Raw genomic sequence first — 22,590 nt, 5'->3', positions numbered from 1 at the left:
CTGATGTGGCATGGGTCAACGGTGGTTTTGATCTGCGGGTGGGCCTCCCTTGTCAGGTGCGGTTGAGATTGACGGGTGGGCATAAAAGAGGCGAGGTCCGCTTGGCAGGTCTGTCTCCTTCCCCCGTCGCTCACCCGCTGGAAAGAGAGGAGCTCAGGCGCTCATCTCGGCGACACAGGCCGACCCCGGGTGGAGCTACGACCATCGAAGGGATCCCCGAACAACAGGGGCCACAACGGCATCAGGCAGGGCGGTCGGCGGCGTCGGCAGATGATGGGCATGGCGATGGCAGCAAAGGCTAAGGGGGGGGGGATGGGGAGATAGCTGGACGGCAGGGACGACGGGGCATTGGAGCAGGCCAGCGCTCCAACAGTGGGCCAGAGGAGCGGGTTGGCGCTCCAGCGGCGGGGTGCAAGCCGAGTCACGTGCTGGCTACGTAGTCAGCATCCCGTGGGAAAAGGAGGAAGGAGCGGGGAACCGGGACGCAGGGGCGATGCCCCTTCGATGGCGGTGGCCGAGGCTGGCGTGATTGGGTGTTGCCGTGGGATCTGGCGGATGGGCGCAGTCCTGTTCCTCCTGGCGGCACCGACATAGGAAACGAGTTGAGGAAGAGGATGGGCCTGGTGGTGTGTGGGCCTTGGGCCCCACTGATCAAATACCGCCATTGAACATGTCCATGCCAGCAACCAGCCAGGCCAAACCAGCCAGGGATGATTTTTGACCGGTTTGGGATTGTTGAGGAGGGTGAGGGAACAGAAATAAACATCTGGGGATAATTTGAACCATCAAGTTTCTTTAGGGCAGTAAAATGGACTTTTTTTTCTATTGAAAGATGGATTAAAACTGACATAATGCAAACTTTACTAATACTATGATGCGATAAGAAAATGTCTAAAAATTCACATTAACAAATGAAGGTACAAATAATAGCTATTAAGGGGTGACAGTCAAAATACAAATAAAATAGGAATATTAATGGCAATTCAAGTAACATTATACCCTCCACTTTTTAAATAAAAACTGTACAAAAAACAAGCGCTCCACTCCAAATGCACCATCTTAGTAAATAATCACACGATGGATATAAGTCATATAGTGGAGAAATAAGTGAGAAAAAAAAAGATGGTTGCACACATTCATGGGCAAATGAAATATCGTAAAGCACACAAAGGAATTATCTTTTTTGGCGGTGGATGTGTCTTACATACAAAACAATGTAAAATGTTCTATACCCCTAAAAAAATGTAAAGTGTTCTATGAACCTAATAGAGGTTCCAAAAAAAACTAAGGATGTTAAATCAAAACTACATAAACTACTATAGAAAAACTTATAAGGATTTTGGTTTAGATTGTTACAACTGTGGATTTGATTGGTACAACATTGGGTATTGCTGTGATATACTATGACCATGTACTGAATGCCAGTACATATAATTACTTACTGGAAAGCTAGCCACTCAAATGTGAGGATGCACCAGGAGCTCCTTTTTGGTAACATGTATGGGGCACTACTGTGCTAGAGCCATGCGATGATTTGTTTCTCACGTAATAAGATAATATTGATAAACTTTGAAAAATGTCCACGCTCTTTTTAGTAAGTGTTCATGTAATTTCAAAATGTTTTTGCATGTTTAAAAAATGGTCATAATTTAAAAATCATTCCATATTTTTAAAGAAGTCCGTGCCGTTAAAAAGTACTCATGTGTTTTAAAAATAATGCTCACACATATTGAACATAAGTTATGCAATTTAAAAGTGAGTGTGAGTATACGAGAGGGTGCATAGGCGGAGGGCGGCCCTCACGTATGGGTTAATTTTATAAGTTTTAAAAATTCCTTGTGCTTGCGCGGATCAATGAGATGTGTGTCATGCGGTGATGAAGATAGGGATGTCCAATATTGTGACACATTGCGATTAGGTTGACATAGCAAGCATTGTTGGAAAGAGCGAGAAGGCAGATAGCCGATAATATAGGTGAGGCGGCGTGTTGAAATAGAGGGCCTAAAGATGTGGAGAGCCTTGAGTCATGATTATTGGGTTAGGAGCATGTAAAAAAATCTCCGGTGCCACACTTGAGCATTTTTGCTATAAAAAATTCCCCCGTTGCAACACACGGGCGTTTGTCCTAGTAAAAACACACCAAAATTTATGTCAACCAAATTAGAATCGTTAGATTCATGATGAAATATATTTTAATTATGTAGATATTTGGGTTCATAATTATTGTAATATAATATTTTGTGTAAACTTGGTCAAAGTTTGGAATAGTTTGAGTTTTCAATAAAGTTAAATATACATAGTTGAACACTCTGACAGTTTCTGTAGATGAATACATCATCTGTGTATTCTGAACGTACAAAAAATAAAATCAATCAATCGGAGACGGAATAACTTGAGGGGCACAAAATGAAAGAATGCGAATGAAGAAATGCATGAGCGAACTGCCGCCGGGTTGTTTGGAGGTTGACTGATCACACACACCTGCATTCACTTGTAGTGAGAAGGCCAAAAAGCATCGCACTCACACACACCTCCTTCCACCTCTAGCTCAACTCTTCTGCAAATGGCTTCCCGTTACCTCATCCTGGTAGTCAGCATCGCCATTCTCTTCTCCGGCGACGCTGCGGGCATCCACGAGCCAGACGCGGCCGCTGTGGCTCCTTCCTGTGACGGGGAGGAGGCTGGATTCTCTTTCCCCGTCATTCACTGGAAGAGCATGGCAGAGGTCGTGGAGGAGGAGATGGAGTTGGCGGCCACTGCCACCGCGGCCGCGGCCGCCATGGAGGAGGAGAAGTTTGTGGTGCCGTTTCGGCACCGCCGGAAGTTTTCCATGTATCTGGTGCAGCTCCGCATTGGCGGCGGACCACCAGATGAAGCGCGTTCCAGATATGTATTGTTCGACACCGGCGACGACCTGTCATGGACGCAGTGCGTTCCGTGCAAAAACTGCACCAGGAGCTACTACCTTCCGTTCAACCCAGTCAAGTCAAGCACCTACCATCACCTTCCCTGCGAAGACCCGATGTGCGAGCACGGGAGGATCACATGGTGCCAGTCCAGCCACACCTACCCCACTGCGGACAACAGTTTGTGCAAGTTCGACAAGCGGTACGGCGATGGTAGCAAGGTGTCAGGCTACCTGGGATCTGACGTCTTCCGCTTTGGGAACGGCATGGCGGGGGACGACGGCGGCTACAACTTCGAGCAAGACATCGTCTTTGGCTGCGCGCAGGAGGAACGTACCACCGCCGTCCGGGAATACAGCTCCGGCATTCTCGGCCTCGGCATGGGTACGTTCTCCTTCGTCGCTCAGGCCGGCGTCGACAAATTTTCCTACTGCGCTCTATCGCCGGAGAGAAGAGACCTCCGGGATCAGTGGAGGAAAACAACAAGCTACCTCCGATTCGGCAGCCATGCTGTCACGTCGGGCAAGATTGTCCCGTTCAAGCAGGACGGCGCCCACTTCATCATCTCCCTCAAGAGCGTGACGTACCAGCGAGGAAGCCGTCTAGATCAAAATCAGCCAGTGCCCATATTTACTCGGCAAGAGGCGGCGGAGTTCCTGCCCATTCTGGTGGATTCAGGGTCCGCCCTGGTCTACCTTCCTGGACTCATCTTCGACCCTCTGCTGAAGAGGATCGACGATGAACTCACACTCACAAGGGTGTACGATCCCACTAATAACCCCGCCATCAACTGTTACGATGGTGAGATGTCGGATGTGGAGGGTGTGTCGGTGACCCTGGGCTTCCAAGGAGGGGCGGAGCTGGAGTTGTTTGGCGACACACTCTTCTACGAAGGGTACGCAGGTGATTACATTTGTCTGGGAATTTCTATCGATGACAGGAAATCAGTGTTAGGCATGATTGCTCAACGTAATACCAATGTTGGGTATGATTTAGCAAACATGGAGATCTCATTTAATCGTGAGGTATGTGCCTGAGAATGGCCATTGCATGATGTAGTGAGTGAGTGGTAGTTGCCCAGATGTACCGAGTGGCAGTAGCTAGCTCTGTCTGTTAGACTGAAATAAAGGCCATCGCTGCTGTACTGGTACTGCGATACCAGATAGACTGAAATAAATGTTCCGTCTCACATTATCAATCTAGCTGTGCTTGTGAAGATCATATTTGTTTTGCCCTTCTTGTTAATTTGTTTCTGACCAATTTTAAGCATAGTCATGCTGCCTAAATAGACTACCCCTTTCTTTCTTTCTTTCTTTCTTTCTTTCTTTCTTTCTTTCTGTTACTCATGGAATGGTTGAAGGTTGCGTGGCTCTCCAACATTATTAGCTTCAAAATTTGTTTTGCTGGTGAAGATTTCTGATAGCTGAACACTGATCCTACCTAGCTAGGACTACCAAAATGTTTTGTCTTATCCTATGATTATTCAACCTTAGAAAACTGAATACATTTGCAGGCAGGTCTATTTTGCACAGGAGTTAACCTTAGACAACTGAATACATTTGCAAACAGGTCAATTTGGCACACATGCAAGTACCAAAATGACATTTATTCTTGTCTCCCAACCGCGGCTTCCTCCGCGTCGCCGTTGATCGTTTTCGCTTCCACCACCACTGCTCTGCTCCTCCTCAAGACCTCAACTAGCCCCGCCGCTAGAGAGTAGAGACGTGAGTGAGCCAACATTAGGGTACTCTTTACCCTCTTTAGTTTTTTTTTGTGGGGAAAATTTCGATCTATTCATATTCAATCATGGCAATACAATTAACACCAGAAATAATAAAAACTACATCCAGATCCGTAGACCACCTAGCGACGACTACAAGCACTTAAGCAAGCCGAAGGCGCGCCCACCCCTCCCTCGTCGGACCCAGGCAAAACTTGTTGTAGTAGACAGACGGGAAGTCGGCGTACTGCCATCGAGCGCAATAAAGCTCCACGCCGCCACTCTATAGGCACACATCAACTCTACAGTAGATCGACATGGTGGTGGTTGTCGTCACATAGCAGTACCATTTCGCTACACCCTCCAATACCACACACATCTACATACATCATACTCCTTATGTAAAAACACACTACAACACTAATGCAAAGGTTTTATTTGTCATGCATCTCCCATCCCTCTCATCTACCCTACACTTGGCGTTGTGAATGTGAAGCACCTCATGACGTGGGCAAACAAGGAATTACCATGATAATCTCATGACTTACAATAAGCAAACCTATGCATTAGGCATCAATAATATGTTTCTAGAGAATGATAAGCTATAAACGTCCCAACACAACGGTAAGTGTATAACATGTATCATCTCATACACAACATCCACCATAGGAATTACATCAATAGCATCGTAATCTTGCAGGGCAGCTCATACGGATTACTACAATCATAATCGATGGGGACATTCGATCAAGTTAACACCACAAACCCACAATCTAGGAGTTGGACTACTACCCTCTCATGGCGGAGAGCGACGTGGAGGCATTGGTGAAGGAGGAGAGGCGGGCGAAGGCGATTCCGGTAGTGGTCCACCCCTCCAATATTCCTCCAGTGGTGGATTGCACATCCTCTCTTTGGTTTGTGATCTCCACCTCTGTACGTCGCAAAATGAAATACCAGAGAGTATATATAGGTAGTTTTAGGTCAAAACAAGTCTGTAAGCAAAAGATTAAGGTCGATTGGACGGTCGGTGGGAGGGCGGGGGTGGATCCAATTGAGCTTGTTGAATTCGTCTCGAAAGTTCCGAAGCGTGCTCTTTAACCTTGCCCTTTTTGGAATCTCAAAGCTCCATGAAAAGAAAAAAGACTACAGAAGGTATTTCGGCAAAATAGAGTTACATACCAAAATTCTTGCGTGGAAAATATCATAAATCATTGAGCCCCGCTTCGATACACACCCTACTAATTAACGTATAACGGGCAATATGGACCTTTCTCAAATTGTATCCACTTCCGTATGCCCATCGGAACGTATACGTTGTACACACCCCATCTGACCTGGGCTGGGCCCAATTTTCTAATCCTATTTCCTTTTTAGCAACATTCAAAAAATAAGCACGCGGCCCATTTTTTTGTTCTTTTATCTTTTTACCAACTTCAAATAAATAAGCACATTATGTCAGACTCTAACTGAAAACCTCATGGTTTAGAACCACACGCATTAACCACCTGGGAAACCTCACCTGCTCTCAGGCGGGACTGGCCGATTTACTTTTCCTATCTAGCTGATTTGGCCGGTTTTTTCTCTCGGTTTTACTTGGGTTTTTATTTTATTTTCTTTTTTCCTTTTCCTGTTTCTTTTACCTTTCCTTTTATATGATTTTTTAAATTCAAAAATCTTTTAAAATCCAAAAAAAACAAATTTATGAATCTTTTTCTACTTCATGAACCTTTCATCTGAATTTCACAAACTTTTTTCAAATCCATAAAATTTCTTTCAGTTTTTCGCTAACATTCTTTACCGTTTATTTGCAACTTTTTTTCAAAACCCGTATACATATACATTTTTCAAATTCAATTTTTTTTCAAATTCGTGAATATTTCTTGAGAGTATCAACTTTTTTAAAGAAAACCTGCATCTTTTTCTTTTGTTTGTTGAATTTTTATTTTTTTTATTTTTTTTTGTTTCATTTTGCAAAAATAATTTCCGCCACTTTTAAAATTTTGTTCAAATTTCAAAAAAAATTGCTTTATCGAAATCTGTTCCAAATATTTTGTATTTGAATAAATTGTACATAAAATCCAAAGAAAATATTTGTGTCTTTAAAGATTGCACAAAATGACAAAATGCAAACATTTGTTTAAACGAGTGAACAAAATTTTAATCACCAACATTTTTTGAAAAACACTAACAAATATGAAACTTAAAAAAAATCAGAAATTGAACTTCACCGAACTTTTTTTTGTATTTGCGTGGAAAAGATTTGAAAACATGAACATTGCTTAAATTACAAAGCAATTTTGAAAGTGAACATTATTTGAAACTTCTTGATTTTTTTTGAATTTTTTGAATATAATATGAAAAAGGGAACATCTTATGAGTTTGTGAACAAACTTTTAAAAATGGGAAATTTTCAAATCAATGAACTTTCTTGAAAGCCGCAAACGCTTGGCCGGCCAAGCAGGTGCCCGACGGGAGCAATGCCATCGCCTAGTTGGTCCAAGGCCTAAGCGCTTGGCCCGCCGAGCAAATGCCCGACAGGTGCTCATGTAGTTGTTCCATAATCTTCCATTCACTAACATAAAAAACTTCCACATTATGGCTGATCAACTTTTGACTTTTAAGAATGTCCAAATGATATTGTAGTCCTTATAACTGAAACGTAATTAGTCATAAAAAATAATATATATATATATATATATAAGTGAAAGATCAATTTATGAAATTTTACATATAAATGATGTAGTAACTAACCATTGCAGTGAGATCATCTCGGTTGAATTGGTAGCACAATGAATCAAGTACTTGAATCACACGTTTTTTGCATTCACGACAGTTAAATGCCAGTGTGTGTTGTTCATATTTATTGGAAGTTCTAAGCAAGATAATTAGTAAAAATACCAATCAAAATGTATGAAATGTAGAAGAAGAAAATTATGGATATGAATGTAACCATGATCACATAGTTTTTGACAATCTCTGTCATAAAGGTACCACTTTATCTATTCCAAGCTTTCCATCCCGTTTTAAAAGTGCAATAACAAAAGGATTCTCAAAGTATACTTTACTATCATTATGGTCATGTACTTGGTACTTTAGACAACATATATTTGCATTGATTACCTATAGTGATTTTTTTAGAAGGCATTACTAATGGATATCAATAATCAGGGACTCTTTCATTGTAAGGGTACTCTTTTTCATAGATATTTCATCTATCTTCACTAGTAATTTTTATTTTCACAAGATGTTCCTATTGTTGTATGAGCACATAGATCACCGTCGGGCAATGCATAATCTGCAAGAAGTGAAACAATTTAAGAAATATTGAATAAATATATGTGTTAATGTGGATTAGCCGTGCCCATACACAAATAATATTATTCCATAAAAAGGACTGAAGATGATAGATACAAAAGTAAAAATTATATATATCCAGCAATTACCTTGTGGGAGATAGTCATAATATGTTTCATCTACTTTCATCTGCTTACGTTCCTCTATTTGGTTGTCATAATGATATATTTCCTTCATTTAGCGGCAATTCAGAATTCTATGTTTGATTATCATCATCTAGTTTAATATTTACTTCATTCATGGGTAATTTGGAACTCGCAGATAATGTTGAGCTGATTGCTGACGGAGGTGATGGCAATGGATCCGTATTTATTTGACTATTTGATTCTGAAACCACCGATTCAAAATGTTAAAAAATGGTAGATAATGTTGATATGATTGGTGAAGTAGGTGATGGCTCTGAAAAACTGTATTTAATACATTTTGCTTTTTAAGCTCGGTAATCAAAATCCTCAACTGTGGTCAAGTTAGTGTATAAATCTATTTTCTACAAATGACAAGAAAACTTGAAGTTAAACATCACACAATATGATTCTACGTAGGTGCAATTAGCATGGAGTTCAATCAAACATGGAGCAATTATAAAGTATCTAATGTGTAGCAATCGACACCTCTCTATCTGTGCCCTCTCACTTCCCCAACTATCTCTCTTTTTTCTCCACATGATCAGAATACACTAGTGCAGAACCGGGCTTTAGCGCTGGTTCGTAAGGGGCTTTAGTGTCAGTTCCACGACCGGCACTAAAGAGTGGGGACTAAAGGTCCCCCCCTTTAGTACCGGTTCATCACGAACCGGTGCTAAAGTGCCACCACGTGGCACGAGCCAGGCCCGGGTGCGCGTAGGATATTAGTACCGGTTGGTGTTACCAACCGGTACTAAATGTTTGGGTGTGTTTTGGTTTTATTTTTTATTTTTACTTTTATTTTGTGTTTTCAATTTAATTTAGTGATTGTTTTACATTATAATGAGTTGTTAAATCATTAGGTGAAAGTACCGCAGATAAGTTTGACTGGATGCATGTAGATCCTAGCTAAGTCATCAAGTATATGCCATATCCATATTATACTTGATCACCTAATTAAGTGATCGAGGTAATATGAATATGGCATATACTTGATCACTTAGCTAGAATCCATCTAGTTGAAACTAATCTGCGGTTTCTTTCATAAATGATATAATAACTCATCATCATCATATTAATATAAGAACTCTTGCATCATATATATCATCACTAACAACAGTATATACTAGCTAGCTAAAAATCATCATATATAGTCGTCTCATTACCACTACTTAATCATCATATAGTCATTACCGCTATCTAATCACCACCAACACTAGCTTAAAGAAGAAACATTCACTTGTACCAGAAGCAAAGATATCATCGATTTCAACATGGTAATGATATCATAAGCGTTCATAACACCACAAAAGAAAATCACTCTTTAAGATTAAGTTTAGGACGAAGAACACGGACATGAGAGGACAAGTACTAAGAGCATGAACTAGCTAATCACTCCTGCTGCTCTCTCTCTCTCTCAGGTAAAATAGCATAGAACATGTATAGCTTTTCTGATTCATCATATTGGAGCATGCAGATAAACTTGTCTCCTAATCGTGGGTTGCGCTTCTGATTGCTGCCCCCTAGTACTTCTCTACGATCGTTCACAATTTTGCTCCAGTCTTTTACTATTAAGCATTCCTCGCTATTAGAAAACCTAAATGCACTAAAGTGCATTGTAGGATATCTTGGCCGTAAGCTAACAATATTCATGGTACCTTTAGTCTCGATTCAATCAGGCACAACATTCATCGGGAGTCCCTGTTGAAGAACATCGTATAGTAACATACTTAGCAATGAAGTTTAGCTTAAAAAATAATGTATGCAAAAGATGCACTGAAGAGAAATAGTAGAAATCTTACCATCTTTCCTAAATATATGTGACCGTAGTTCAGTACGAACACTATTGGTCGCACGTTTTGAGTACTAACATTTCTAAGTGCAAGAAAAAAATTTGTCTTGACATCATCAAGATCCTCAAGCCATGAAACATAATGACTTGTCTCCTTGCAGTTTAGTTCAGCCCTGGGATAGTGGACGGTCCTATCTACCAAGCGCCGGACATGTTTGCTTGATTGGAAATAAGTTGTCAATAAAAATTACTTGTCAACTATTTCTGAATAAACAATATCGAAGACATAAATATGGTTGAGAAACTCACATAATGGTAGAACTGGAGGCGTCTGCACATCGACCCAGATGTCTCTATTACCTTCAATATCATCTTCCGGACGAATGTCAAAGGTGATAACCATATCAGGCTCAAATGCATAAGCCTTGCATAGTGCTTGCCAAGTTTTGCATTCAAAATAGGTGTATGTGTCTGCATTGTATAATTTGACATTGAAGGTATAACCATGTTCGGTCTTCAAGTAAACTTTTTTTACCTCCATAGTTTTGTTAGGACTGAAACCTATCTTATCCAAGACAAAAATTCTTGCATGGCAGGGGATACGCTAGTAGAATAGTGAAAAATTAAAATTAAAAGTTGAAGCAAATGAAGCATAAGTCATGCTTAATTACGAAAAAAGACTTGTCGTTGTGACTTACTGTATCCACTTCGAAGTTCTCATCCAGCTTGATGCTGAAGCGCATATCATCAACTAGAAAATTTCTGCCGCACAGGCCGCGCTGGTCTTCGCAGTATTCGCACATAATGAAATCATGTTCATCGTCAGACGACATTCCTATGTAGGTGAATGTTACGTCTTGAGCTTGCGTTGGTTTTCCCCGAAGAGGAAGGGATGATGCAGCAGAGTAGCGTAAGTATTTCCCTCAGTTTTTGAGAACCAAGGTATCAATCCAGTAGGAGGCCACGCTCAAGTCCCTCGTACCTGCACAAAACGATAGCTACTCGCAACCAACGCGATTAGGGGTTGCCAATCCCTTCACGGTCACTTACGAGAGTGAGATCTGATAGATATAATATTTTTGGTATTTTTGGTATATAGATGCAAAGTAAAAAGTAAAAGCAAAGTAAAAAAGCAAAGCAAGATTAAAGTGATGGAGATTGATATGATGAGAATAGACCCGGGGGCCATAGGTTTCACTAGTGGCTTCTCTCAAGAGAATAAGTATTCTACGGTGGGTGAACAAATTACTTGAGCAATTGACAGAATTGAGCATAGTTATGAGAATATCTAGGCATGATCATGTATATAGGCATCACGTCCATGACAAGTAGACCGAAACGATTCTGCATCTACTACTATTACTCCACTCATCGACCGCTATCCAGCATGCATCTAGAGTATTAAGTTAAAAACAGAGTAACGCCTTAAGCAAGATGACATGATGTAGAGAGATAAATTCATGCAATATGAAATAAACCCCATCTTGTTATCCTTGATGGCAACGATGCAAAACGTGCCTTGCTGCCCCTTCTATCACTGGGAAATGACACCGCAAGATCGAACCCAAAGCTAAGCACTTCTCCCATGGCAAGAACTACCAATCTAGTTGGCCAAACCAAACGGATAATTCGAAGAGACTTGCAAAGATAACCAATCATACATAAAAGAATTCAGAGAAGATTCAAATATTATTCATAGATAGACTTGATCATAAACCCACAATTCATCGGTCTCAACAAACACACCGCAAAAATAAGATCACATCGAATAGATCTCCACAAGAGAGGGGGAGAACTTTGTATTGAGATCCAAAAAGGGAGAAGAAGCCATCTAGCTACTAACTATGGACCCGAAGGTCTGAGGTAAACTACTCACACTTCATCGGAGGGGCTATGATGATGTAGAAGCCCTCCGTGATGACGGCCCTCTCCGGCTGAGCTCCGGAACAGGCCCCAAGATGGGATCTCATGGATACAGAAAGTTGTGGCGGTGGAATTAGGTTTTTGGCTCCTGTTCTATTCGTTTGGGGGTACGTAGGTATATATAGGAGGAAGGAGTACGTCGGTGGAGCTCCAAGGGGCCCACGAGGCAGGGGGCGCGCCCTAGGGGGGCGCCCCCCACTCTCGTGACCGCCTCTCTAATGCCTTGGCGTAGGGTCCAAGTCTCCTGGATCACGTTCGGTGAGAAAATCACGTTCCCGAAGGTTTCATTCCGTTTGGACTCCGTTTGATATTCCGTTTCTTCGAAACACTGAAATAGGCAAAAAAAACAGCAATTCTGGGCTGGGCCTCCGGTTAATAGGTTAGTCCCATAAATAATATAAAAGTGGAAAATAAAGCCCAATATAGTCCAAAACAGTAGATAATATAGCATGGAGCAATCAAAAATTATAGATACGTTGGAGACGTATCAGTGAAACATTAAACACTTATTAGTTCTATTAATTCAACTAATTCAATTAAGCACTTACGAAAAATATACCTAAATAAAGTAGCTCAACTAATTCAACTAACTAGTTCAACTAATTCAACCAACTAGTTCAACTAATTCAACCAAACTAGTTCTATTAGCTTTCTTACTAAAAATAAGGTAGCTAGTTCTATATAGTAAAATGTTAATTAGATGATCAATTCTATATATAATAAAATAGGTAGTTCTACATACTAATATTTTGATTAGATCATCAAATCTCATATACCTAAATTTTCTTAATAAAAATAAACTAGTTCTATTAATTCAACTAATTTAACTAAGAGTTTACTAAAAATATAAGGTAGCTATTCTATATAGTAAAATGTTAATTAGATGATCAAATCTCTATATAATAAAGTAGGTAGCTCTATATAATAATATTTTGATTAGATCATCAAATCTCATATACCTAAATTTTCTTACTAAAAATAAACTAGTCCTATTAATTCAACTAATTCAACTAAGAATTTACTAAAAAATAAACTAGTTCTATTAATTTTCTTACTAAAATATATAAAGTAGCTATATATAGTAATATTTTAATTAAATCATTAAATCTCATATACCTAAATTTTCTTACTAAAAATAAACTAGTTCTATTAATTGAACTAGTTTAGCTAAGCATTTACTAAAAATAAACTAGTTATATTAATTCAACTAGTTCAAATAATCTCATATACCTAAATTTTCTTACTAAAAATAAACTAGTTCTATTAATTCAACTAGTTCAAATCTCATATATATATACCTAATTAATATTTAGCTAATTCATCTAACAATTGACATGAATATTTAACAACTTTTCTATCTAATTCATCTAACATTAATTAACATTCTAACATTCTTATCTAAGTAATTCATCTAACATTAATCTAAGCAACAGAAAACAAAAAATAAGTAAAAAAAAATATGTGTGTTTGTGTGTGTATGTGTGTGTGTATGTGTGTGTATGTGTACGAGCGTTGGGCGACGGCCTACAGGCGGCGACGCGAGACGGCGACGCCGACGGGGACGACGACGACGGGCGGCGGGGGCGACGGCGCGATCGAGACGGCGACGTAGTACGGGGCGGCGGCGGGGGCGACGGGGATGACGGCTCGCGGCGGGGACGACGGTGCGCGGCGGGGACGGCGACGACGGGCGGCGGGGGTGACAGCGCGCGGCGGGGGCGGCGAGGGCGGCGCGCGATGGGCGGCGGCGCGGCGGCGGCAATGATATCGGGCGATGAAGTTGGATAGAAGACGGGCGACGGATTAAAACTGAATTTTTCGTAAGTGCCATATATATAGGTGGGACCTTTAGTACCGGTTGGAGCCACCAACCGGTACTAAAGGCCAATTTTGGCCAGGTCAAGCGGCGGGAAGCGGACCCCTTTAGTACCGGTTTATGGCTCAAACTGGTATTAAAGGCCCCCCATTAGTACCGGTTCGAGCCACGAACCGGTACTAAAGGGGTTGCGCTGCCCCCCGCGGTGCACAATTTTAGTCCCACCTCGCCGAGCGAAGGGTAGCCGCACTGATTTATAAACCCAGCCGCGGCTGCTCCTTCAAACTCCTCTATATAGCAGGCTTCTGGGCCTAACTATGGCGCGGTGCCCTGTGAGCCTTCCGGACCTTCTGGGCCTGAATTTGCACACCCTAGGTTTGGCAGGCCCACTGGGCAGCGCCCCAACAATTTTTTTATAGTTTTTTCTTTTCTGCATTATTTATTTTCTTCCATTTATTTTTGAGTAATTTTTCTATATAGTTTTTTTCTTTTCTGCATTATTTATTTTCAAGTAATTATTTACATAGTTTTTTCTTTTCAGCTTTATTATTTTTTTCTATTTATTTCTGAGTAGTTTTTTCTGCTTTATTTATTTTCTTCTATTTATTTCTAATTAGTTTTTTCTACATTATTTATTTTCTTATAATTATTTTTGAGTAATTTTTTATATAATTTTTTTCTTTTCTGCTTTATTTATTTTCATCTATTTAGTTCTGAGTAGTTTTTTTCTGTATTTAGTTTCTTTGTGACCCTCTCTACTCTTTCGGACATGCTATGCGGGTGAAATGATGATACCATGGCAAGTTTCAACATTTTCAGAGTTCATTTTGTAGTGATCTAAACAATTCGGTAAATGACTAAAAAACAGCAAATGATGTCAGAACATGTTGGAAATTGATGACGTCACTTTGAATGTTGCATACTGAACGCAAAATAAGTCGGGATTTCAAATAAGTTTAAAAAACATTGAAGTGCTCGTGTAACAGATGAGTTCTCGTCCGAAACCCTGATACTCCGAAAGAGAGTGTCCAGTTTGTACACGAAGTGCGTCCAGTTTTTGCCGTGACCCTCTCTACTCTTTTGCACATGCTATGTGGGTGAAATGATGATACCATGCCAAGTTTCAACATTTTCAGAGTTCATTTTGTAGTGATTTTCAATTTCACCGTCATTTAGCTCTCTAAACAAATCGGTAAATGACTGAAAAATAGCAAATGATGTCAGAATGTGTCGGAAATTGATGGCGTCGCTTTGAATGCTGCATACTAAACGCAAAAGAAGTCGGGATTTCAAATAAGTTTAAAAACATTGAAGTGCCCGTGTAACCGATGAGTTCTCATCCGAAACCCTGATACTCCGAAAGAGAGTGACCAGTTTGTACACGAAGTGCGTCCAGTTTTTGCCGTGACCCTCTCTACTCTTTCGCACATGCTATGCAGGTGAAATGATGATACCATGCCAAGTTTCAACGTTTTCAGAGTTCATTTTGTAGTGATTTTCAATTTCACGGTCATTTGGCTCTCTAAACAAATAGGTAAATGACTGAAAAACAGCAAATGATGTCAGAACGTGTTGGAAATTGACATCGCTTTGAATGCTGCATATTGAATGCAAAAAAATTATGGATTTCAAATAAGTTTACAAAACATTGAAGTGCCTGTGTAACAGATGAGTTCTCGTCTGAAACCCTGATACTCCGAAAGAGATTGTCCAGTTTGTACACGAAGTGCGTCCAGTTTTTGCCATGACCCTCTCTACTCTTTCGCACATGCTATGCGGGTGAAATGATGATACCATGCCAAGTTTCAACATTTTCAGAGTTCATTTTATAGTGAATTTCAATTTCACGGTCGTTTAGCTCTCTAAACAAATCGGTAAATGACTGAAATACAGCAAATGATGTCAGAACGTGTTGGAAATTGATGACGTCGCTTTGAATGATGCATACTGAATGCAAAAAAATCTGGAGTTCAAATAAGTTTACAAAACATTGAAGTGCCCGTGTAACAGATGAGTTCTCGTCCGAAACCCTGATACTCCGAAAGAGAGATTGTCTAGTTTGTACACGAAGTGCATCCAGTTTTTGCCGTGACCCTCTCTACTCTTTCGCACATGCTATGCGGGTGAAATGATGATACCATGCCAAGTTTCAACATTTTCAGAGTTCATTTTGTAGTGATTTTCAATTTCACGGTCATTTAGCTCTCTAAACAAATCGGTAAATGACTGAAAAATAGCAAATGATGTCAGAATGTGTCAGAAATTGATGACATCGCTTTGAATGCTGCATACTAAACGCAAAAGAAGTCGGGATTTCAAATAAGTTTAAAAACATTGAAGTGCCCGTGTAACAGATGAGTTCTCATCCGAAACCCTGATACTCCGAAAGAGAGTGACCAGTTTGTACACGAAGTGCGTCCAGTTTTTGCCGTGACCCTCTCTACTCTTTCACACATGCTATGCAGGTGAAATGATGATACCATGCCAAGTTTCAACATTTTCAGAGTTCATTTTGTAGTGATTTTCAATTTCACGGTCATTTGGCTCTCTAAACAAATAGGTAAATGACTGAAAAACAGCAAATGATGTCAGAACGTGTTGGAAATTGATGACGTCGCTTTGAATGCTGCATATTGAATGCAAAAAAATTATGGATTTCAAATAAGTTTACAAAACATTGAAGTGCCCGTGTAACAGATGAGTTCTCGTCTGAAACCCTGATACTCCGAAAGAGATTGTCCAGTTTGTACACGAAGTGCGTCCAGTTTTTGCCATGACCCTCTCTACTCTTTCGCACATGCTATGCGGGTGAAATGATGATACCATGCCAAGTTTCAACATTTTCAGAGTTCATTTTATAGTGAATTTCAATTTCACGGTCGTTTAGCTCTCTAAACAAATCGGTAAATGACTGAAATACAGCAAATGATGTCAGAACGTGTTGGAAATTGATGACGTCGCTTTGAATGATGCATACTGAATGCAAAAAAATCTGGAGTTCAAATAAGTTTACAAAACATTGAAGTGCCCGTGTAACAGATGAGTTCTCGTCCGAAACCCTGATACTCCGAAAGAGATTGTCTAGTTTGTACACGAAGTGCATCCAGTTTTTGCCGTGACCCTCTCTACTCTTTCGCACATGCTATGCGGGTGAAATGATGATACCATGCCAAGTTTCAACATTTTCAGAGTTCATTTTGTAGTGATTTTCAATTTCACGGTCATTTAGCTCTCTAAACAAATCGGTAAATGACTGAAAAACAGCAAATGATGTCAGAACGTGTTGGAAATTGATGACGTCGCTTTGAATGTTGCATAATGAACGCAAAAGAAGTCGGGATTTCAAATAAGTTATTAAAAATAAAAAAGAGGTGCAATGCTGGTTAATTAGCTTCAAGCCTTTCGGAATAGTGTAGACCGCACTACACATAGCTCCGTGCAATCTATGCTATTCCGAAAGGCTAGAAGCTAAGCAACATGCATGTGAGCATTGCGCCTCTCCTTCATCGTCTCTGCACTCACGGCTTATAAACCGCTCCTACTGCCTCTCTCTTGGCGAGGTGGGACTAAAAATCAGCTTACTAAGAAACTCTAGTACCGGTTCATGCCATGAACCGGTACTAAAGGTGTTCATGGGGCCCCAGCCTAACCACAGCCCGACACAGCCTCATTAGTACTGGTTCGTGGCTTGAACCGGTACTAAAGGTTGCCCATGAACCGGTACTAATGATGTCCGCCCGCCCGCCTAGCCGTTGGAACCGGAACTAATGGACACTTTAGTGCCGGCTCAAATTCAAACCAGCACTAATGTGCTTCATATTTGACCCTTTTTCTAGTAGTGATAGTGGGCGTTGGAACCTAGTGTCTCCCTCTTTGTTATTTCTCTCTCTTTCTAGTAGTCCTGAAGACCGAAGTAAACTAATCATGTGAATTATTTTTCATGTTTTAGCATAAATATAGTATGTGAATGAGGTACCCAATATTTGATTATAAGACCATCTAGTGATTAAAAGGATCTAGTTTTTGTTAGTATATGGGAGGGAACAACCAACGGATGGTTACTCACTGCGTTCCTAAATATAAGTCTTTGTAGAGATTTCAATAAAGACTACATATGGATGTATATAGGCATATTTCAGAGTATAGATTCACTCATTTTTCTTCGTTGTAGACCGCATTGGAATCTCTAAAAAGACCTATATTTAGAGCCCGAATGAGTAACATGTAATATTCTATATGCAAGAGTAGCCACACACGTCTGTAAAGAAATCTCACAAGTAAGGTCATGCATCCGATAGCCAGCTGAATCTGAAATTTTAGCAAAGGCATAAGGTACATTTACCTAGAAAGGAAATATGGGATGTAATGTATCCTCTCATTTTAATATAGAGAAAACGGGAGTAAAACGCAGGCATGCCACTTTAAGTTTCAGAAGTATTTCAATGATTCCTTTTTTCTCAAGCAGTCACCCAAGTGTTTACGAAAGAAGAGAAAATCATTCAATCTAACTCATGTTGAACATTGATGTAATGTTATATAATTAGATAATAATGAATGTTTTCCATTATTTGAATTCGGGAATAATTTGAAAACTTTCTGAGAGTTTATTTGAGTTTTAATAGAGAGGTTAAATAATTACTTTTTCCAAAAATTTCCATTTGGATTTTGGCTATATTTGAAATTTTATTTGGATTTTGAAACATTCGAGCACTTTCCAATTCAAAAAGATAATCAGTGAGAGAAGATAATTTGACTTATTCAATTATAAAATGGTTGGAAAACAATTGGAATATTCATTTGGAATTTTCAGAAAAATAATTAATATTTTGGATATTTAATAAACCCTAAGGCTTAATTTCTAGAATCATTATGGCCAAATTTCTTTGTAACAAAAAGGAGTAATAAAATATTTGGAGCTGGAAATAATTTTCGTAGGCTATATATAAGTATTTTGATTTTCCAAATTTTCTGATAATTTAGAATTTCATTGGGTCAAATAATTGTCCCAAATACGTTTTCTGTAAATACATAAATATATACCTATTTTTTTATAGCTAGACTGGGCTGAAAGCAGCGCCAGCCCAGCGACCAGCCAAGCAGTCAGCGGCCACCTTTGTTCCATGGCCTGCGAAGTGTTCTCGGTCAGGAGTGCCTATAGGCTGGCGGTATCTATCCAAAACCAAGCTAGTACCCCAGCCTCTAGCTATGTAAATGTGGCTGATGATCGTACTATCTGGGACGTCATTTGGAAGGCAAAGGTTCCACAAAAGATTAAGATATTTGGGTGGAGAGTGGCCACTAGCACCTTGACCACAAAAAAGAACAAATGGAAGCGGACCCTGGAAGTGAATAGCACATGCAATATATGCAGTAACGGAGAGGAAGATGAATTTCATGCAGTCATTTCTTGCACGAAAAGCAAGGCACTGAGACATGAAATGGGAACAGCCTGGAAGCTTCCTAGCGAGGAACAATTCAGAAACACAGGCGTTGATTGGCTCCAGAATCTCCTCAGCCCATGCAACCCAGAGACTAGAACAAAAATCTTACTGCTGATATGGCGGTGTTGGTTCCTACGAGACGATTGCACCCATAATTATGCAGGAAAGGAGCTAATCAGCCGATCCGTCCTCTTCTTAAAACAATACGAGGAGGGGCTAATCAACGGCGTCTCGAGGGGAGAGTCTGATACAAAGGGTAAACAAGCGGAGCTGCAAGCCGGGTATGCATTGGCTGGCCGGACTCCATTGTTTCCTTTGCCCGCAGCGATGGACGGAGGACAGTCAGGGGAAACCACTGAGATACCTATGGCCAATCATTGGAGCCCCCCAGTGGCGGGATCTGTCAAACTGAACACGGACGCATCATTCCTAGCTGACAGCGGCGCCTCCCACGCTGGAGCAATCGCGCGGGACCACAGGGGTTTTGTCCTCTTCTCGCTGTTCGAGCAGAGCGCGCGCTGCATGTCCGCTGAGGAAGCTGAAGCGCAGGCCCTTCTATCGGAGCGCGCGCTGCATGTTCGCGCCGCCGCCCGCGTCGCTCCTCGCCGGAAACAGAGGGAGTTTGCGCCGCCGCACGCTCCCCGCCGAGCAGGCCCAGGCCGCAGTCACCGAAGAGCCGGCGGCGCAAACTCCCTCTGTTTTCCGGCGAGGAGCGACGCGGGCGGCGGCGGGGAGCGTGCGGCGGCGCAAACTCCCTCTGTTTCTGGCGAGGAGCGACGCGGGCGGCGGCGCGAACTCTGTTCCCAGGGAGAAACGCCGTGCGCGACGCAGCGAGGGGAGGTGACCAGGTTAGCCCCCGAGCACATCGATCCCATTTCTGAAGGTTTCAAGTGTCGACGGCGGCTGAGTAGATAGATTTCCGGTGGACTCGCAGGTCATGTCTTCGTTCGCCGGCGTGTCCGTCGTGGCCAACGACGAGCTGTGCCCCGACACCCAGTCGACCGTCCGAACCAGCGCAGACTGCGGGTACCATCTGCTTGTGGTCCAGGACTACTCGCGAGCCAAAAAGAGCATCAGCTCCCGTCCTTTCATGGTGGGAGGCCATTGTTGGCTCCTCTTCTACTGCCCCCACGGTGAAAACCACACTTGTGCCGACGTCGTCTCTGTCCGTCTTTCCTGTATCCAAGACGATTCTGAGAAGCAGCCTGTGGAAGCCAAGGTCGTTTTTAGCCTCATCGGTCAGGTTGAGCTGCAGAATCCAGTCTACATTGCTCAAAGTGAAGCATGCAGCTTCGATCCTTGTTCTCAGAGCATCGAGCAGGATTTTAGAAGAGATGCCCTTGAGCGATCATCAGTGAAGCTAAAGGATGATTATTTGACCGTCCGGTGCGACGTCATGGTCTGCAACACCAACCCCAGGGATGATGATGATGATGCCGCTGCCACCATTACCAAGGCGCGCTTGCCTGACATTTGCCGTGATTTTAACATCCTCTTCAAAACCGAGGCGGGTGCTGATGTGACATTCGAGGTCGGCGGCAACAAGTTGGCTACACACCGATGCGTGCTTGCAGCCCGGTCTAAAGTCTTCATGGCACAGCTCTTTGGCCCCATGAAGGAGGCAACTGCTCAAACCGGTGTCATACACATCAAAGACATGGAAGCAAGCGTGTTCAGGGCTTTGCTTAGCTTTATCTACACAGACTCGCTTCCTTCTATGGAGGAGGACAACATGGAGGAGGACAACAGACAAGAGGTGGAAGCATCAGAGGATGAAATGTCACGTGTTGTGGAACAGGGACAAGAAGACGAAGAAGTAATAGAGAATGAAATATGGCTGCAGTGGCTTCAAAACTTGCTGGTAGCAGCTGACAGATATGATGTCCAACGTCTCAAATGCATCTGCGAGGAGCAGTTATCTGAGCACATATCTGTCAGGATGGTGATGTCCACTCTTGCTCTAGCCGAGCAGCACCACTGCCAAGGATTGAAGGAGGCGTGCTTCAAGTTTATCCAAGTCCAGCCCCCCTCGTGTTTGCAAGCAGTAATGGCAACTGATGGCTAGGATTATGTAGTTTCGACCTATCCCTCGGTTTTGAAGGAGCTCTTTGCCAAGGTTAATGCTTTGAACCAGCAGAAGTAACACTCTACACATGGTATGCATGCTCATCGGTTAGACCTGATGTGGCACTCTTATGCAGATAAGGGATCCTCTAAAGAGATTGTAGCCTGTGTGTCTTGCTTTTATCTTGTCATCTGTATAATTTTCCTATTTGCTGAATCAGAAAAATCCAATAGATGGGCAAATTGTATCTTAATGGAGTGGTTGGTCTGTAAATTCAGGTGTAATGATCTGGCAATGCAGCAATGCAGCAGAGTGCAAGTTCCCTATCTAATCGTTTTATCCTCAGATTTATCTGTGCATTAGTTGCGTTGTACATCATTGCTTTGTGCCTTCCCTATCATTAAAACCTTTTTTTTCTAGCTGTTCTCAAGAAGAACAATGTTGATGTTTCTCGAAAGGCATTTTATGATCCTGAATAGAATTCTGGTTACCATGACCAAGAATTTGGCAAACAAAACAGGTTACCAAGAATTCCGGTTACAATAAATTCAGTACCTAAGAGCCTTCTCTTGGGGCGGGTATTAATTCCAGAATGTTGATGTTCTCAAGAGGAAGGTCAGAACTTGAAGATTCTGCAAAGTTCAGTGTTGTAGCTGTGCCCTGTACTAGGTTTCTGAACACATATTTCCTTGCTGTGTATTAGTTCCAGTTTATGAACAAATGTCAGTCAGAACCTGGGTATTAATTCCAGGTTTATGAACATCATGTTTGTTTACAGGAAACCAGAGGATATGATTCGTCACCCTATCTGCTTGCATGTTCTGGAACACTCAGTATGGAGGTACAAACATATACACAGTAGTTGTGTTTATTTTGACCGACATTTGCTGCCAATGCATGTTCATGCTTGTTCTGCCTCAGTTGACAAGCCCATATTGTCCACATTACTCTCCAGATTACTGCTTGTGAGGATGTAGCAGTATGGAAGTTCCCTATATAATCGTTATACATTGTTCCTGTTATAACCTGAAGTGACAGGTGTCGAGTTGAGAGAAAAGGTCGGGAAGCCCCCCTCCCCTCTCGAGGCGCTCCCGCGGGCGCCCCTGGGAGGGAACCCCAGCGCCGCCGCCCCCGTCCCTCCGCCCCTTCCCCACTCCCTCGCCGCCGCCGGTGGCGTCGCCGGCCAAAGGCCGCGTGGCGCAGGCGGCGGCGGGGCGGCTCTCTCCCTCGCGCGGGTGGCGGACGTCGCGGGGCGGCCTCCCCTGCTCGGTGGCGTCGGGCGCCGGCTTGCCTCTGCTCCGGCTTCCCTCCTTCGCCTCGCTCCCTGGCGACCTGCCGGCGTCGCCTCCTCTCCTCCTCCCCCCTTCACCTCGGCTCGTGGGGCTCTGGAGGCTCGGGGGAGTGCTGGCGGCGGATCTGGCGCCCCCTGCCCAGATCCGGCGGGTGCTGGC

The 22,590-nt window shown here is 42.1% G+C and overlaps 2 protein-coding genes across 2 annotated transcripts; both read left to right on the top strand.

Moving 5' to 3' along the window:
• The first annotated feature begins 2,530 nt into the window (after positions 1 to 2,530).
• LOC125525759 (aspartic proteinase nepenthesin-2-like) lies at positions 2,531 to 4,115 on the top strand. Its single transcript, XM_048690766.1, has one exon. The coding sequence runs from the start codon at positions 2,564 to 2,566 to the stop codon at positions 3,941 to 3,943; it is 1,380 nt and encodes a 459-aa protein (XP_048546723.1). The 5' UTR covers positions 2,531 to 2,563; the 3' UTR covers positions 3,944 to 4,115.
• Positions 4,116 to 20,011: 15,896 nt separating this feature from the next.
• On the top strand, positions 20,012 to 21,139 carry LOC125525760 (BTB/POZ and MATH domain-containing protein 2-like). Its single transcript, XM_048690768.1, has one exon. The coding sequence runs from the start codon at positions 20,012 to 20,014 to the stop codon at positions 21,137 to 21,139; it is 1,128 nt and encodes a 375-aa protein (XP_048546725.1).
• Positions 21,140 to 22,590: the final 1,451 nt, after the last annotated feature.

Source organism: Triticum urartu, chromosome 7, assembly GCF_003073215.2.
Source record: "Triticum urartu cultivar G1812 chromosome 7, Tu2.1, whole genome shotgun sequence".
Taxonomy (NCBI): domain Eukaryota; kingdom Viridiplantae; phylum Streptophyta; class Magnoliopsida; order Poales; family Poaceae; genus Triticum; species Triticum urartu.
Note: the sequence above shows the minus strand (reverse complement) of the source record. Positions and strands in the feature narration are given on the sequence as shown.